The 19,603-nt window shown below is 39.7% G+C and overlaps 1 protein-coding gene across 1 annotated transcript in view; it reads right to left on the bottom strand.

Moving 5' to 3' along the window:
- LOC109925377 (spectrin beta chain, non-erythrocytic 1) overlaps positions 1-19,603 on the bottom strand; it is a 138,532-nt gene that overhangs the window by 8,791 nt on the left and 110,138 nt on the right. Inside the window, exons 21-26 of the mRNA XM_048600444.1 lie at positions 13,817-14,035; positions 13,614-13,703; positions 13,200-13,478; positions 4,553-4,683; positions 1,335-1,539; positions 5-110 (exon numbers count right to left, since the gene is read on the bottom strand). Of these exons, the coding sequence (XP_048456401.1) occupies positions 5-110; positions 1,335-1,539; positions 4,553-4,683; positions 13,200-13,478; positions 13,614-13,703; positions 13,817-14,035 (1,030 nt within the window). The remainder of the gene's footprint in view (positions 1-4; positions 111-1,334; positions 1,540-4,552; positions 4,684-13,199; positions 13,479-13,613; positions 13,704-13,816; positions 14,036-19,603) is intronic.

The raw sequence follows: 19,603 nt of genomic DNA, 5'->3' as shown, positions 1-19,603 counted from the left end.
GAATGACCCGAGTCAATGAGGTCATCTATCAGCACATTCACACTGTCCACTCTTTCCTGACCAATCGTTCCTGTCTCCCGGGCAAACTCACGGAACTTCTCTCTCAGTAACTGCAAGGGAAAAGCAAATAGTAGTGAACTGTTGTTTTCCCATTAGTTATTAAATAAAACATGATTCTCTTCAACATATCCATCTGGAAGATTATATGCTGTAGACGTTGTGAAAAACAGAGCTCCAAGTTTAAACTTAGATCATCTGGTAGCTGCAGTATAAGGTGAGTAATATGATAATGATAGCACAATATATTAGCACAATGAGACCAAGAACATTGGAATCATAGAATAGGATCCCTACAGTGAGGAAACAGGCCCTTCGGCCCAACAAGCGACCCTCAGAGAATCCCACCCAGACCCGTCCACCTATAACCCATCTAATCTACACATCCCTGAACACAATGGGTGATTTAGCATGGCCAATCCATCTAGCCTGCACATCTTTGGACTGTGGGAGGAAACCAGAGCACCCAGAGGAAACTCACGCAGACACGGAGAGAACGTGCAAACTCCACGCAGACAGTCGCTTGAGGGTGGAATCGAACCCGGGTCCCTGGCGCTGTGAGGCAGCAGTGCTAACCACTGAGCCACCGTGCCACCACAAATATTATATTGCAAAGGTCACTCAATTGAAGTTTATGCAAAGAATGGTGTAACTAATTTTACCAAATTTAGTTTTCTACAACTGTATTGCAAATAGCTTACTGTATCATTTCTGCACACACTATTTTCCTTTAAACCCTCACCCTTTTTCTCATTCTTATTATCTGTAAAGGATAGCTTCCTGCCCAGGTGATTGCCAGTCAATTGGAGAGTCAGCAATACCTGCTGCAAGTGGTGGACACTATCAGGACTGGAGGCAGAAGAAGCGGGTGCTATGGAATGACAATGCCCTTCCAACCAGGTTAGTGTAGGGCTTTGACAATGCTGGACCCATATCCTATTGGGATAATGCAAGTGGACAGTGGGAAGAGGCCTTTATTTGGTCAATTACCACAAGAGGAAGACCACAGGCAAGTCAACCTCTCTGCTGCCCCATCCTGGTTTTCTTCACGATCCGCAGGGTCCCTGCTGCTTTCCAGCACATTCCCAGATGACTGGTAAAATCTACACAAATTGCGTACTCATCAGAGACAAGGTAAGGTAAAATTAAACACTGTGAAAATTGCACTGGAACAAGACACATAAAATAAGTTTGAAATGCAAGATGTTTTCTGAACGATTCTGTCACAACTGCACTTTTAAATAATGCCTATGTGTTATCCAACAATAAATACTTACTGTAACTTGATCGTAGTCTTGTCCTAGTTCCTGCGAAGATGCTGCAAGGTCCCTTTCTGCAATCCACTGCTCCAGGTCCATTACCTCACGGTTCAATTGGAAGAGATGGTATATATCCTCTAACTTCTTCTTCCTCTCATTTGCTAGGTCTTTGAGTCCTGCATACAGCTTGTCCACCTGCCCTTGGCGCCTAATGATCTGCTCACTGTAAATCAATCAGGCAGTCAGTTGATTACATCAGTATTTTATGGACTGCAACTTGAATAGTAGTGTAACACATTGGTATATAAAGACACTGCTTCCTGGGCAGAAGGTTACAGAGGGAGTAAGTTTGATGAGTATGCAGTTGAGTCAAAGGGGGATTTGATTTTTCAAACGGGAATGAGAGTTGAAATTGATTTGCTCTGCTGCATCTTAAGAACTGGTTGTCAACTTCTGGTTAATTAGTATGGAAGTGCCTGCAAGGTCTGTAGCATATGGAGCTCACATGATATGTATGCCTCTGAAAGCTGAGAATGCTCCCAAATGATCAAAAGTGGAAGAAATGCCTCAGATGAACATGCTCAAAATGAATGGACATGACCAACAACTGGATACTGTCAGTGAATTATATAGGGTGGAAGGGTTGAGTTGCAGTTTTGTAAGAAGATCGATTTTCCACAAAACAGAACTGGTGTAGCCGTAGGCAGGTTTCTGGCATGGATAGATAGAAAACAGAAAATAAGGTTAAATATCATTCTTTATAAGAAGGACAAGTGTTGTTCTCTGGGTTGTGTGTTAGGGAGAGATAAGCGAGACATTACATTGAGAATGGCAAAGTACATCCTAATTAAAAGGTTTTTGGAATTCTGAAAATAAAACAAAAAATTACAAAAAAGGCATCGATTAAGAAGACAGAACGATGACAAATTCAGTCAACTATTACGAAGTGTTAGCACGTTTTGAATAACAGAAAACCAAAGGACTATATTATGTAAAGTGGGAACTGCTTGGAGGGGGAAGGGGTGGCCTGTGGCAGTAAATTGATGGAAGTCTCCAGCAGTTCCCACATGTCATTAAAAGCTAGGTCATGGGAATAGACCATGGTCAAAAATGTCAGTGTGACACTCGGCAATATTAGTTTTATAAAATGAGAAAGGTTAATGTTTAAAGAGGTTTTGGAATTTTTTTTACTAATTTGGGCAGTCCATCATCTTTTAGAAACACAACTCAACTTTCAATCCTTTATTATTCACGGAGTGCCTCTATTTGTTGGTCATTTTTTTTCTCATTTCGTCCAAAAACATTGCTTGTGATTGTTGTGGACATTCTCAATTATCCAGAGATGGCATGTGTCTTAATGAATGTTCAGAGACAATTATCAAGATGGTACTTGGAACCATGGAACACTTAAGAAAGTTATTTTCTATCGCAATATGATAGTGCTAACCGGTGATCGACAGAAAAGTGGAAGGAATTAATATGGTGATCATCAAGCAATGAGATAACAAGCAATAAGCAGAGAATTCCCAATAAAGGAGACATTCTGAAAAGTAAAGCTAAAACCAATTATGAAATACTATTTGACTTTCATTGGTGAGAATATGTATAACTCAACATGGAGAACTCTGACAGACTGAAGTTTGAGGTTCCAGTATACAGCACAATGTATTCAATTGAACCTACTTACTTGCTGCCCTGTTGTTTAGTGTGCAGTTGCTATATTCTAGTTGATCAGATGAACAGTAATGCCCTTGACCTTGAGTTGGGAACTGCAGTGCACTTAGAAAAGTGATTCATCATGATTGTTTTTCAACACTTCCCTCCTTGGAATTGGTCTGACTGTGTTTAATTGCATACATGAGATACCTAAATTCATCACAGAGGGTTGTTGACAAAAGTGTAATCATAGGAACAGGAGTCACCAATTTGGCATGTTGAACCAATCCCACTATATTTAGTAACCATGAGAACTCAAGTTTGTTCGTAGGCCCATACTTTAATAATTCCCGAGTAAGTATCTATACCCCCAATGAGTTGGTCTCATTTGACATTGCAGCTATGAATCTACACGTCATTATGTTCCACAATCCCTCGTGCAATAAGTGAAGACATTACTGCGTTCCATCGGGTCTGCAGCATAGAAACAAACCGTTTCAGGTCCATTGGTCTACACCAGTCTTAATGCATCTTGCAACTCTTGCTCCATCCCTGACCTTCAAACTCTATCACCATTTCCAACTATTCTGCTAAATCTAGCTCATTCATTCTTGAATTGGTGCTATTTGACCTGAATATTCTTTGTAATAGCAATGTCCTATGTTCTTACCACTTTTTGCCTAAACGTTTTCCTGAATTCTCAGTTGGATTATCAGATAATATTGTATACTTATGGCACATTCTCACCAATGAAAGTCACATGGTGTTATTTCATTGACCTGACTGGTTCTATCTATGATTTACTGCAAAATTCTCATTATAGAAATTAAACTCTTGTAAAGCTATATATAATTTCAAAGGTAACAAGGTGTAGAGCTGGATGAACACAGCAGGCCAAGCAGCATCAGGGGCGCAGGAAGGCTGACGTTTTGGGCCGAGACCCTTCTTCAATTTCAAACATTGGATTTAACATTTCTGTCATATCCTAGATGTCACACTTTGCTCAATGTAAAAATACCTGAAGAGAAACAACGTCAGTCATTAACTTGCACTTTGAAATATCTAGGTAGGCTCTACTGCCTTCTGATTGATGGTAATTAGGTATAAATGGCAAAGGTCCCCTAAATTTATCTATTTAAATCAGTATTCCTATGGGAATTGGTCAGGTGAGTATCTAAACATCATTATGTTCTCCAGATTTCTGGTAATACTGATGAAAAAGGAATATGTAAGCTTGACTTCCTTTATAAACCAAATTCTAATCATTGCTTCTCAGCATTAGTCTTTTCTACTAATTTGAGTATTTATGTTTTCATCTCCACCACATTTTGGAGCCTTTAATGAGTTATTGTGCCTTCTCAAAGGCTTAAATCTAACAGAGAATGCATTACATGTGGGTTTCATGCTTTTCGCTATCAACAAATTCAAATTTATTTAACCCTCATACTTCAAAATTAATGGAAACAAACCCAACTTTACATGAGTGCTTTTTGCCTGAAAACTACCTCCAATTAATTTCACAGGTTAATGGCTTTAATGAAGTTTCTGATGATCTGAGATGACCACAGCTTGCAACTCACCCCTCAGGGTGCTCTTCAGTAAGAAGTTTCTGCGCCCTGTCTGCCAGCTCCTGGATAATATTCCCGTAATCAAGTACAACCTGTTGCAGGATTAGGTGTTTCTTCAACATTGTAGTTGCGCCAGCCTCATCCTACAGAATCCAGAGGAAAGTTAGTCAGTGCACATACCAAGAATGGGAGCATTGTGGTTATGTTACTAGGCAGGTAAACAAGAGACCTGAATCAATGATCCAACATCATGAGTTCAAAACTCATTATTTGAATCCCATCCCATGTGAATTTAGTTATTTAAATATAAATATAAATATAAAGCTAGCATCAGTAATGGTGACAATGGAACGAAGAGATTATGTTTAAAAACCTTCAGGTTCACAAATGTCATCTAAAAAAGATTGGCCTTTCTGTGATTCCAGAACCACAGCAAGTGGTTCATTCTAAACTGCCTTCTGAGATGACCTAGCAAGCCACTCAATTGTACTGAAGCAATAGTAAGAATAAAAAAGATGGACCATCCCGCATCAATCCAGAGGCTGGAAACAATCAACCTGTATACAAACCAATCAACCCTGCAAAGACATCTGGAGACTTGCGTTAATTTTGTGATAGCTGTCCCCATGAAGTCAAGCTGAAGCCTAATTGCATCAGAGTTATATCTATCATCCAAGATCCCAGATACCTCTTGGCCTGTACTATACCATGATATCACATAGCAGCCAAATGGTATACTGTTGAGGGAATGGCCTTACCGTTGACTCCAGATCACAACAAGGTCTCATGACAACAGGTCAAACATGGGCAAAGAAATCTCCTGTTGATCACTGTGCTACTCCCACTTTACCTCAGTTGATGAATTTGATCTCCTTAATGTAGACCATTTGAAAGAAATATTGAGTGTAACAAGGGCACAGAATGTTCCTGAGGTCAGAGACTTCAATATTCATCACCAAAAGGAGCTCAGTAACGCTACTATTGAATGAACTGATTGAGTCCTGAAAGTATGTAGCTGCCAGATTGGGTGATTAGCAAGTGTTGAGAATGACTGAATCTCTACATTGAAGGTGCCTCCTTCCATGACAGTAATCACAGGGATGACCATCACACAATCCTTGTGGAGACAAAATCCCACCATCAAACATGTCGTGTGGCCCTGCTACTATGCAAACCGGAATGTGCTCAGAACAGATCGAGCTCAGAGTATCCATGAGAGGGGGTGACAATCAACAGCAGAATCATATCCCAACGCAATCCAATTTCAGAGCCTGCCTTATCCCTACATTTACCAGCACAGCCAAGCAATCATGGAACCAATGCTTCAGATGCAAGTTCTGCAGTCCTACCACATCTTAGTTATTTATTATCCACAACTAATAAATGAAGCATTTAAAAACCAAAAGAACTGTGGATACTGTAAATCAGGAACAACAACAACGTTGCTGGAAAAACTCAGCAGGTCTGGCAGCATCTGTGAAGGGAAAAACAGAGTTAACGTTTCGGGTCCGGGATTTTAAGTCTTCAGCTGATTAAATTTACACCACATGATATCAAGAAACAGCTGAATGAACTGGAAATGACAAAGGCTATAGACCCTGATAACATTTGGCTGTCAACTGAAAAACTGCATTCCCAAATTAGCTATGCCTATAGCTGATTTGTTCCATTACAGCTTCAACACTCTCTACTTGATAATATGGAAATTTGCCCAGACATGACACGTCTATAAAAAAATCTGGAGAAATCCACTCCAGCTAATTACAGCCCATCCATATATCCTCTATCAACTGCAAAGTGATGGGAGCTGTCATTGACAGTGAAATCAAATGGCAATTACTTGCTAGTGATTACACTTTGATTTCATTCAGTGTTCACTCTCATTTGTAACTTCACAGACGGTGAAGCAGATCTTGTCTGCACGCAGCAAGATCCGAATAACATCCAAGCTTGGATTGATAAGTAGCAAGTAACATTTGCACTGCATATGTGCCGAACAACAATCATCTCCAACAAGAGAGAGTCTTTCCATCTCCCCATGACATTCAAACACATTACCGTCACTTAATTACCCAATATCATGACCTGAAGAGTTCCAATGACCAATAAAAAAGGGACAACGTTATAAATACTGTGACTGCAAAAGAGGATCAGAAACTGGAAATTCTTACAACTACCTCAACTCCTGAATCCCCAAATTCTTTCCACCAGCTACAAGGCAGAAACCAGGCATGTGACAGAATACTGTCTATTGGATCAATGTAAATCCAATAACATTCAAGAAACTAGACAACCAGGACAACTCAGCTTCTACCTCCATTTTCAACATTCACTCCCTCCATCACCAATGCATTATGGCAGTAATGTATACCATCTTCTGGTGGCACCGCAGCAACTTACCAAGGTTACTTCAATAGTATCTTCCAAACCTGTAACCTTTACCACCTAGGAGATGGACAGGGAGTGTATGCTAACACAGCCACCTACATGTTTCCTCCAATTCACTCGACATGCTAACCTTTATCAGAGTTCCTTTATGTATGCTGGATCAAAAGCCTGGAAACTATTTACACAGCACTATCAGTCTACTCACACCAAATGGATTGCAGCAATTGAAGACCTATCTCTCCACCCCCTTCTCATAAGGGGTTAGAGATGGGCAGTAAATCCTGGTGTAGCCTGTAAGGTTGACAACTCGTTGGAAACTGGTATCTTAGAATAGAATCCCTACAGTGTGGAAGCAGGCTATTCAGCCCATCAAGTCCACAGTGACCCTCTGAAGAGCATCCCACACCGACCTAATCCCAATCCTTACCTCTGTAACCCTGCATTTCTCATGACTAACCCACATAGCCTGCACATTCCTGGACACTACAGACAATTTAGCATGACCAATCCACTTATCCTACATGTCACATGGGAGGAAACCCATTCATACACAGGGAGAATGTACAAACTCCACATAGACAGTCGCCTGAGGCTGGAATTGAACCTGGGTCCCTGACTCTGTGAGGCAGCAGTGCTAACCACTGAGTCACCGTGCCACACACAAATACATTCAAACCATTAGATATCACTCAAAACCTCTTCATGCTCCTCTGACTTGGTAGTTAGTGCAAGACATTCTTTCCTAAAAGCAATTTATAGTTGGGCCTAATAAAACACAGATACTGAATGCACGAGATGTCAATACAGAAACAGCTCAGTCTGGTCACTCCAACAGGATTTCAAAAAAGACTCACATCACTCCTTCCTAGCTGGCCTACTAGACTGAAAAGCTCATGAAAATGCAGTGCTCCATTGGAGGCCCAGCTTTGTCGATTTGCATTTGTCAGTCATTCTAAAGGACAAAATTAACGGAGAAATCTGTGACAACTTCCTACTTCGCTGTTTGAAGTAAATGCAAACATGCAAGTAAACAGTCAGAGAAAATTTTTTTAAAAATAGGATATTTCAGTTATCTGCTCAAATGTTAGGATTTATTAACATGGACACAATTTATCGGACTGTAATCTACTCTGTAGATTACAACAAAATCATATTAATACTAATTTTGAGAACAACAAAGCCCATTTAAGCTATAAATTACGAAATACATTTTTCTGGAAATTAGGAAGATCTACTGTGCAGTCAATGGTGAGGAAATAGAGCAAGTGTTAAAGGTCATCCAAATTAAATTTTGTTAGCTGCTTTCTGTTTATATTAGAACGTCTTACACATTTCTCATTAAAGCTTAACTTGGTACTCAGATGTTTGCATGTGCTTTATTAGTTCGTGAATTCCTGCCTGTTCTTTGCTGACATCCATAGATTTTTGTTTTTAAAAAGTGCATTGCCAAGCAAGTTATGCACCTGCCCTTTTCAGTAAGACTAAAGCAGCCTACTAATGGAGCCAGTGGCTGTATGCCTTAAACCTGTCTTACTGCTACAACTAATACACTGTGTGCCACTGTGATGTATTGAACATGGAGGTAGTGGGAGAATTTTCTCTTGATGGGTTTCACTACTTCCATGCCAAAGCAAAAGGTTCCCCTGCACTGAGAGCTGGTGAGAGTCTTGAGAGTAATTTTCATCTCAAGTCTAGATTTTTTTTAAATTTAGCAATTAACTATTTCGCAATTAAGAGGTTCAGTTGTATTGCAGCCTTAAATTGGGAGTATACAAGCTCTGAGAGGGGCTGTCACTAGTTAATCGATGGCTGGTGTAAACTGTTTTTTCAAAGCTTAAGTCAGATATTGTCAGGAAGCAGAAATACAGGCTTCCTTCAGTGCTCCCAGTCTACGCGCTTTGGTTTTACAGAGGATACGGTGGGAATTTGGTGAAGAGGCTGAGAGGGTGGTGGGAAACAGGAGCTTCTCCTTTCTTCTACTATTTCAGCTTCATGTAGTTGTTTCTAACTTCATGGCTGGAAGTGTAAACCTTGAGGCACATCAGCTTATTTTTAGTTTAAGATCAATTTTAGTTGAGGAAATCCTGAGATTGAAATTTTTTTGAGAAATAGTATAAAACATTTCAGGGAATAAGTTACCTTAGTAGAAAGCTAGTTCGAGTAATTTCAAGAGCAGGAGTAATTGGTTAGAAACCTGTAGACTATTATAGCCCGAGAAAGTATAAGCCTCCAAATTTCTGAGTGTTCATTTTAGAAGACTTCACAGTTCACAGCAAAGAACTGGAAAGAATCAATGGAGACAGCAGTGTACTTTCTCTAGGTGTGAAACTGTAAGGTGATGGTATTGGGGAATCAATGGGAATATTGCTTTGCTGTGCGTTTTAAGATTTTTCAAACTGTGTTCTATATTTGGATACCTTTGTTTGTTTTACCTCTAAAAGTAGCATATACTCTGCCAACAACAACAACATACTCATATAAATAAATACACACACACACACACACACACACACTCTCTAAATATATACTCTACCAAACCAGGTATCATTCTGGGATCTGGAGATAGTGGGAACTGCCGATGCCGGAGAATCTGAGATAACAGAGCTGGATGAACACAGCAGGCCAAGCAGCATCAGAGGAGAAGGAAAGCTGACCTTTCGGGTCTGGACCCTGAAGATCTAGTTTCGCTTATGGTTGAGCATTGCAGAAGCAGCCTGGACCAACTGACATGATATGCCACATGTTGTGATGTAATGAGATTTAACGATTATTTGCTGCCATCAACTTATGTCAGCTCCCGGAACATAAAGAGGAGATACGAGTTACACAGTACTGAGTGCAACAAACATTTATTATAGCACCCTACGTGCCTTTACCCAACCTCCATGGTTCCTTGTATCTCCTGTACCATAGCCATTCCATCCATCTCCATGGACTTTTGTAGTCCTGATACAAACTTAGTTTCACCTCGTGCCAAACTGTACCCCACAACTTCCACCATTTGCACTTATCCCAACATATCATGGGCAGACTGACAAGTCATGCCGACATGAAATAAATGAGTATTTATTGATAATGTCACTATTTTTCGGGAAAAAAAATCACATTGGTAGAAAAGAAAACATTCAATGTATTGGAATTCCATCAACTAATCTCTTATGAAAACAAACGTTCCTATTCTCTGATCATTTTCAACTGTTAGTCAAAACAATCACTTAACACACTCTCCACTGTGATAAAGTTCAGTTGTAAATCATTCAAGCACTCAAATCCTATAATGATAATTATTAAGTTTATTTCAACAGACAGGGTAGAATAGCAACTGTTGGTCTTTTAAAAAAAATTGTTTTAATGTTTAAAGCCAAATACCTTGACTGATCCAGTAAGCTTTGCAAGTTTATAGATTGGCATAAGGGCTTTGGAGCAAAGGGGGCCATTTGGTCCATTGTGTCTGCACCAGCTCTTTAACTGAGCGTCATTATCTACTGCCAATCTCCAAAACTGTTGCACACTATTTCTATCCAAATTATCATCCAAGGCCCTCTTTACTGCCCCCCAATTGAATCTTGTTCTACCACACTTGAAGGTAGAGCATTCCATACCCTAACGGTGTGAAATTTTTTTCTCTTTCATTTTGCATTTTCTTCTTCCACAAATCACTTTAAATCTACGCGCTCTGGTGCTTGATCCTTTCATGATTGGGAACAGTTCTCCCAAATCTACTCCATCTAGTTCGCTTATGATTTTGAGAACATCCATCAAATCTCCTCTTTGTCTTCTTCTCTGCAAGGAAACCAGTCCCAACTTCTTCAATCTATCCTCAACTGAAATGTCTCAGTCCTGCAATGCTTGGAAACTGCTTCTGCACCTTTCCAAATACATTCACATCCTTCCTATTATGTGGCACCCAGAAAGGTACACATACTCCAGTGGAGATCTAACAAGTACCGCATACAAGTTCAGCATCACTTCCTTGCTTTTGTACTCTGTGTTCCTATGAATAAAGCCCAGGGTGTTGTACCCTTTATTAACTGCTCTCTCAACCTGATCTGTTACCTGCAGTGATCCGTGTGTGCAGTTCTCAGAGTGGGCAAATGCATGAGTTTGCACGGCAGATGAAGTATAACGTGGATAAATTTGAGGTTATCTACTTTGCTGGCAAAACAGGCTCGCAGATTATTATTGGAATGGGAAAAGATTGGAAAAGGGGGAGATGCAACAATACCTGGGGGTCCTTGTAAACCAGTCGCTGAAAGCAAGCATGGTGGTGCAGCAAGCATTGAAGAAGCCAAATGGTACCTTGGCCTTCACAGTGAGAGGATTTGAGTACACGAGCAAGAATGGCTTGCTGCAATTGTACAGGGCCTTGTGTGACAAAATCTTGAGTATTATGTGTAATTTTGGTCTCCTTCTCTGAGGAAGGGTATTTTGGCTATGGAGGGAGTGCAAAAAAAGGTTCACCAGACTGATTCCTGGAATGGCAGAACTGACGTGTGAAGGGAGATTGGATCAGTTAGGACTACTCTCTAGAGTTTAGAAATATGACGGAGGATATCATAGAAACCTATTAAATTTGAATGATACTAGACAGGGTAAACACAGGAAGGATGTTCCTGATGACCAGGGAGTCCAGAACCAGGGGTCACAGTTTAAGGCTATGGGGTAGGCCATTTAGGACTGAGATGACAAGAATTTTTTTTGCCCAGACAACGTGAGCTCTCTGCCACAGAAAACAGTTGAGGCCAAAACACTGAATGTTTTCAAGAAGGAGTTAGATATAGTTCTGAGGACTAAAGGGAACAAAGGTATAGAGTGAAAGGGGAACAGAGTACTCAGTTGAATGATTGGCTGTGATCATATTGAATCATGGTGCAGGCTCAAAGGGTCCAAATGGTTTATCCTCATTTCTATTTTCTACGTTTCTATGTTTACCTTGAGATTTATTACCCTATAGTTTCCACTTGTTGGTAGCCTACAGACTAAACTGAGCAATGATATTGCACCCGTTTTATGAGCCAAATTAATTTTTTCCTTGAACCTTCTTTCTCAGCACTGTAATGCTTTCCTTCCTTTTCTGAACACCTTGTATCCAGGAAAATTTAACACCCAGCTCTGCCCTTCTTTAAGCCAGGTCTCCCTCCTTGCCACAGCATCATGTTGACACATAGCAATATGTATTTGTGACTCCTCAAACTTATTTACAGTAGTCCACACATTCAGATATGGTGTATTTGACTGTTCTTTGACATTTTGATAGTGTTATTATTATTTGGAAGTTTATTATTACTTTGGAAGTTCGAAAAAAGTTTATACACTTCTTATGCACATCATATTTGCTTTAAATAACCCCAAAGTGCAAATGATTTCTGCCAAATGTCAGCCAAAATCATACTCAAAGGAATCCCTCTTCTCTCCAACAAAGTACCCTGGCTATCTAAAGGAATTCACAAAATTTAGAAACGGTATGAGCTGATTTAATGTGCATACTTAAGGTTTGAAACATCAACCTCACTGGGATCACATCAGCGGACACAATGGTTGATTCATTGGGCATCTGCCTTTGGGAACAAAGTATGTACAATTTAGGCAACACATCTTAGCCACACACCCCCAACCCCCAAACCCCCTGCCCCAGCATTAAAATAGGGGAACTGGGTTTGGACACAGGACGTCTGGATTGGGTCTCTGTCAGCAATTCTGTGCCGATGGACAGCCTACTTCTACATACAAAAATTTAAGGGAGACTGACTTTCAGTATCTTGTTCGATCTTTCAAAGCTTCTGAAGAACATCTTTAAGAATTGTAAGCCATGTTCCTTTATGCATCATACTTTGCATACATCAAGGATAAAAGTCACAGAATATCTACCCTCGACTCCCTTGAAAGCATTAATCCATGTGAAAAGTTGTAGTTGCTTACTTCAAAGCTGCTTCCCTGAAACAAGTCCCTAAATCCTTTGAACTATAGGCTTTGTTAATCTAGGTATCTCAAGATTATAGTTAATAAATCCTCCTACAAACCTTAACCATATAAATCACCACAGCCACCCATTACCTTGCACAAGATTTTCTCATATACAGGATAGTCACTAAAAGCAGAAAACGAGCTAATGTTTTCTTCTAATGATATTTCAAGGCATCTCGTTTATGCTGGAAGTCATTCTCCAACAATACGAAGAAATTAAATTATCTCATTAACTTTCTAACATACACATCCAGGATATTCGATATGGCAAATAAAATCACATGATACACATAAAATTTAGTACCACCTTGGCTTTCTCATCAGCAATCATGTACAGCTCTTGCTCACTCATCCAAACTTCAGCCTCTGCAGCATCCAGGTAATATTGCTGGGCTTCATTTGCACCTTCCAGACGTTTTTGTCTGTTGTCTGTTTCTTTCTGCAGGTTGTTCCATAATTCCTTTAACTCTTTCAACTGTTCCTCGATAGTAACTGAGTCAGGCCTTTGTTCCACAACCATGGTCGCTCCTCTTTCCAACACATCATCAATACGTGGCTGATGTCCCTGTATCTCCTTCTGAAAAGTCTGTGAAACCAGAAGAAAGTCTTATGCAGTAATAATAGAGGGGTTTAATCAGAACAACTTCTGGAGTTTTGTTTATATTGTGCAACAATGACCTCTATTATTCTTCAAGCAGTGAGGAAACCAAATACCACTTACCTTATTCTTCTTCATTAAGAGGTGTACAGTCTGGAGGTTATGGCCATGGTCTGTACTTGTAGCTAAGGGCATTCGTTCTTGCACCCAAAGCTAAACAAGAGCAGGAAAAATGTATCAATTCTCACAAAACAAGGCCACTGATATCTCGACACAGTTTATTATTTTAATTTGCATGCTGTGAAAAATAGACACATTGATCTTACAATCTCATCCTCCAGATCCCGGTAAAACTGGTAGGTCATCTTCGACAGGAGGAGTTTTTGGCGCCGTTCCTGTAGAGGACCCATCAGCTTTAAGAATCTTCTTTCAATATCTTGTTCTTTCCCATCTGTCTCCACCGGTCCCTCTTGGGAGAGAATTTTGGTCTGAGAAAGGAGCTCCTCCACCTCTTTCTGTCGCACGTCCACTTGATTTTCTAATATCTGTTTGCAACAAACAACAGTTTATTCAGACGTCTTCAATTCTCCGTCGCAAAATTTGCCTTTTCACAACAGGGAAGTAAGAATCCACTACATCAAGATGACTGACTGACAAATCAGTAGCTTAAGCACAAATTTATCATAGAGTTTGTTGTATGTCCCAATACATGGGAAGTTTCAGGTCAGAGATTTTATCTGAAAGTCTTTGGTTCTGTCTAATTTCACAGGGCATGATGTGTGGTGAAAGGACGATATCAGCAGAACAAAGTGACAGGAGAATATTTCTAACAAGGACAAAGGTTTTTCAGGAGAAGAAACTTGAATCTCATGAATTTACAGGATTTACAGGAAAGGGGCGCACGGTGGCTCAGTGGTTAGCACTGCTGCCTCACAGCACGAGGGACCCGGGTTCGATTCCAGCCTTGGGCGACTGTCTGCGTGGATTTCCTCCGGGTGCTCCGGTTTCCTCCCACAGTCCAAAGATGTGCAGGCTAGGTGGATTGGCTATGCTAAATTGCCCATAGTGTTCAGGGATGTGTAGATTAGGTGGGTTATAGGAGAATGGGTCTGGGTGGGATGCTCTGAGGGTCAGTGTGGACTTGTTGGGCCAGAGGGCCTGATTCCACACTGTATAGGGGCTCTATGAACTTTCCATTACGTTTAAAAAGACCTTTCCCAACACCCAGCAAAAGACTCAATCATGTCTAGAATTTCGTTGGATGAAACTGCAAACCACTTGAAATCACCTTATGTAAATAGACAATGTGAGAGCAATTGTAGAAATGAGATAGTCACAGGCCTGTCAAACCAGCAGGGCTCAGATGGAGTTGAAGGCTATCAGATCTCATTGAATGGCAGAGGAGTCTCAATGGGCTGAATGGCCTACTTCTACTCCTATATCTCATGGTCTTATGGTTAAAAGAGGAATGGTTGTCCAGAGTTTCCACCATATTGTTGGATCTTTGTCAAATCCACAGAAAATATGAACGCACAAAACAACTTCACTAGCTGCCATGCATTCCACTACTTGACATTGGAGTTATATTTAATGACAACAGTCCTTTCTTATTGTTTTCTATGGAGGCATGTTTGTTTTATTACTGTGCTATTCCCCCCAGGTATGGATCTTAAATTCCTGAGCTATTCAAATAAGCACAGCATGCCATAATCTTTCTCTTATAAAACTGTACTCACATTTAGAAAAGCATTTAACTGATTCGGGGAATAACATTCAACAAAGGAAAAAAAATAAATTGATTCTGACAATATCAATGAGGTGATTAAAAAAAATCTTGGCTCTGATGATTTATGCCAATTTATTGTGTAATCTGCCAAGTGATTTAACCTCATAACTATTTAGTGCTACATTCAGAACGCTTGAAGAGAAGTAGAAAATTCAGACTCTTAAACCAATCCTATCAATTCAATTAGATTCAATTCTATTTGCCCTCCTTTGCTTTCAATTTCATGATACCCTTACCCAACAAAAATATACAGTATTCTTGAAAATTCCAATTTACTCAGTTGATGCAAACTTTGAAGGATTGATAGTCAAGCTGCAAACAAAGGTTTGCATTTCGGTAGACAACAGTGAAAATGGTAATTAAAATAGTTCTAAAAAATTACATTCTACTTAAAATATAATCCAATTATCTTAAAAAAAACCATGGTCTGATAAATAGAGGAGGGTAAAATTAAGAAAAGACATACTCCAGGTCAAACGTTAGGAGCAAAACCAAAATGACAGGCAGGAAAGCAAAGAGTTATAAAAATTATCAGTATATTATCCTACATTACTAACGAAAGAAAAAAAACAAGAGAGAGTTAAGGTCATAATACACAAAACATAATCACAGTCAATGACACAAAACTGCAGAAATAGTGAGCAGTTACTTTGCTGCCAAACTTACTGGACATTAGAAGAGAACAAAAAAGATATCAAGACATTTACTATTGAAAGCAAGAAAATATGTGATAAACTAGTCAAACATAAAAAGGATAAAAACCTTGATTTAGAGAAATTAAATTCGTATATATTAAAGTAAATTTGAGGGCGGTGAGCAGAGACACTAATATGCAGTCAAAAAAAATTGAAAGGAGGATTAGAGGAGTGACAGGCAATTGATACATTATTTATATTGAAAAGCGGAGATAGAATAAATACAAGGAACTAGAAACCAGTTGGCTTCGTGTTAGTGATAGGAAATATAATGAAAACTTCACCCAAAGGTATACTTCAAAAATATATTACAACTGAAATGAAAGACATCAGGGATTTCAAAATTAAAGTTCATACTTGGCTGACCTTCTTGAATTCTTTGAAGGAGGAACACAAAGAGTAGACAAGATCTTGCAATATAAATTTGGACTTTCAAAAGGCCTTTGATAAATCACTGTAAGGGATACTCATGACCAAGATCAGAATATATGGATCATAGAATCACAGACAGGATACAGCAAAAAATAAGACTGCTCAGTGTAATGAGTCTGTGCCAGCAATTTAACTGGTCTGTCCAGTCTGTCCAATCAGTCTACATAACTGAAGACCTAAAGCCATACAGTCATACAGTACAGAAGCAGACCCTTTGGTCCAACCAGTCCATGCTGACCATAATCCCAAACTAAACTAGTCCCACCTGCCTGCACTTGGCTGATATCTCTCCAAAGCCTTCTTTTGAACTTTCTAACAGTACCCAGATACCTCCAGGAACCATTCCTGTAAATCTATTCTGCACTATCTCTGAAATCTTTGCTTCTTTTCAAATGGGAGGTGCCCAGAATTTGGATGTAAGCTTATCAGAACTTCCTTGCCTGTGAACCCCATAGCCTTATTTATAAGCCCCACAATTCTAAATGCTTCACTACTGGCTTTCTCAATCTGCCTGTTTATTACTTTTAATAATAATTTATTATTAATTTTTTATTATTATTATTAATTTACCTTGAATGATTAATCTTGAATGATTAATCCCAAGTATCTCTATTCTTGCACATCCTTTAGAATTGTACCTTTTAGCTTGCCTCCCCATATTTTTGCTAACAAAATTTATCACTTCACAGTTCCTTTGAATTAAATCACATCCATCATTTATCCACTTATTTCACCAGCCTGAAAATGTCCTCTTGCAGTCTACCACTCCCTTTCACGCTGTTCACTATATTTCCAAGTTTTGCAAATTTGAAACTTGTGCCGAGGACATCTAAGTTTAAATCATTAACATAGATTAAGAAAGGCAGCAGTCTGAGTACTGACCTACCGGCAACTCTCACTATATGCAACCACTTCTTCTTTCTTATAACCACATTGCGTCCAGGCTGCCATTGCTTCTTGTTCTATTTCATACCTGGGTTCCCTTACTCAGTGTGCACTGTCAGACACACAATTCTGAACCTGCAAGTTAGCAGGTGTGACTGAAGCTTAGTACAAACTGACTAGATGCTCCTCGCTTGTGTGTCATATAGTCTCCAAAATAATAACAAACTAAATTAATACTCACCAATCAGCTCTATGTAACCAATAAAACAAAAAAACAGTCTGACATTTTCTTTCTATTACCCCGGTAATTCCCATCATATTGGCATATGGTGCAGAAGATCATGGAATTTTAGGTGTAAGTTGAGTTCAGGAAAGCATGCATTTCTGCAAACTGTCACGATAACATCAAAGCCTTCAAAGCAGAGACTCCAAAATTAGTCGTAGCTTCTGGGATTGTGCATCTTTTCATGCCAGCAAGGAGATATTACAAATTCAGCTGGACATTGTGATGTCAAGAGCAAGAATACGCAAAAGTTTTTTCTGAACTCAGTACGTACTTCAAGCCAATGAGGAAACAATTTGTGTTGAAACCAATACATTTTCTTTAATTGTGACTTCCAATGATTTAGAATCAGGATTGGCACTGATTAAAAAAGCTTACTTGTTGTGATAAACCTCATTTCAATTGCTCAATTGAACTTTACCAAAACACCCAGTCTTATACATATCATGGAACAATTTTTAAAGTAATTTATTTTTCTAAGGTGCTGCCTGGTTCGTGGTAGAATTTTGCACTCAGTGACACACAAATGAGTAGAAATTTGAAAAATGAAACATCTTTGCAAAAGCCAATTCCATCCAAGGTGAAAATCTACCTCAAAAATGTAAAAATGTCTTGAACTTTTTTTGTCTGGCTTGTGGAGATTAGTCATTTTGCATGTTCAGAACATATGTTCGCACCTTCAGGAATATAAGATTAGAAAAATCATTGACCTTCACATGGGTTTTCGTAATTGGTGTACCTCTGGTCTGGATAGAATGACTTCAGAAGCAAATTTGATATTAATTCTGTGCAACACTGTTAGAGATTGATCAGGCCAGCACAGCTCTTACAACAAACTACAGAATGATTCTATCAATGGCAGATGATGTGAAAATTGGTGGAGTTGTGGATAGTAAGGAAGGAAGTCAAAGGATACAGCTGGAAAGAGATCAGTTGGAAATTTGGACAGAGAAAACGGCAGATAGAGTTGAATACAGACACGTGTATCAGTTCAGAGTGAAAGAATGATTGAAAGAATATCTCAGGATTGTACTTTGTGAGAAAGCTGTGTCTGCAAGACTTCAAAGGCTATGAACGATTAACGACTTCACCATATGTCCCAGAACATCAGCCTCCAGCACTTTATTCTACTGCCTTCAAGGATAACCCATTGACCAAAGTACATTATTGTTCAGGAAGCCAACCTCTGCAAAAACATTTGTTTTTTTTCCTCTTTTCATGAATAGTGTGAGTATATATGTATGCATGCACACATATGCATGAATATCTCGATAAATAACCATTTGTAATTCTTACACACTGACTGTGTACACTTAACAATTATTACAGCTTTACCATATACTGAATCAATACTCATGTTTATTAAGGAGGCTTGTTGATATAACTTGCTGTTTAAAACCTGATATAGATAGGTTATTCCCCGGTCCCCAACACCTCATCTTTACCATGGACGCCCAGTCCCGATACAGCTGCATTCCCCATGCAGATGGCCTAAAGGCCCTCCGCTTCTTCCTGTCCCTCAGGCCCGACCAGTCCCCCTCCACTGACACCCTCATCCGCTTAGCTGAACTCGTCCTCGCCCTCAACAACTTCTCTTTCAATTCCTCCCACTTCCTACAGACAAAGAGGGTGGCCATGGGTAACCGCATGGGCCCAAGCTATGCCTGCCTCTTTGTAGGTTACATGGAACAATCCCTCTTCCGTAGCTACACTCGCCCTATCCCCCTCCTCTTCCGCCGTTACATTGATGACTGCATCGGCGCCACCTCGTGCTCCCATGAGAAGCTCGAACAGTTCATCCACTTCACCAACACCTACCACCCCAACCTAACGTTCACCTGGACCATCTCCGATACCTCTCTCTCCTTCCTTGACATCTCTATTTCCATCTCTGGCAACCACCTGGAAACCAATATCCATTTCAAGCCCTCCGACTCCCACAGCTACCTAGAATACTCCTCCTCCCACCCACCTTCCTGCAAAAATGCCATCCCCTATTCCCAATTCCTTCGCCTCCGCCACATCTGCTCCC

The sequence above is a fragment of the Rhincodon typus genome, chromosome 8 (genome assembly GCF_021869965.1).
Source record: "Rhincodon typus isolate 14 chromosome 8, sRhiTyp1.1, whole genome shotgun sequence".
Classification (NCBI taxonomy): Eukaryota; Metazoa; Chordata; class Chondrichthyes; order Orectolobiformes; family Rhincodontidae; genus Rhincodon; species Rhincodon typus.
Note: the sequence above shows the minus strand (reverse complement) of the source record. Positions and strands in the feature narration are given on the sequence as shown.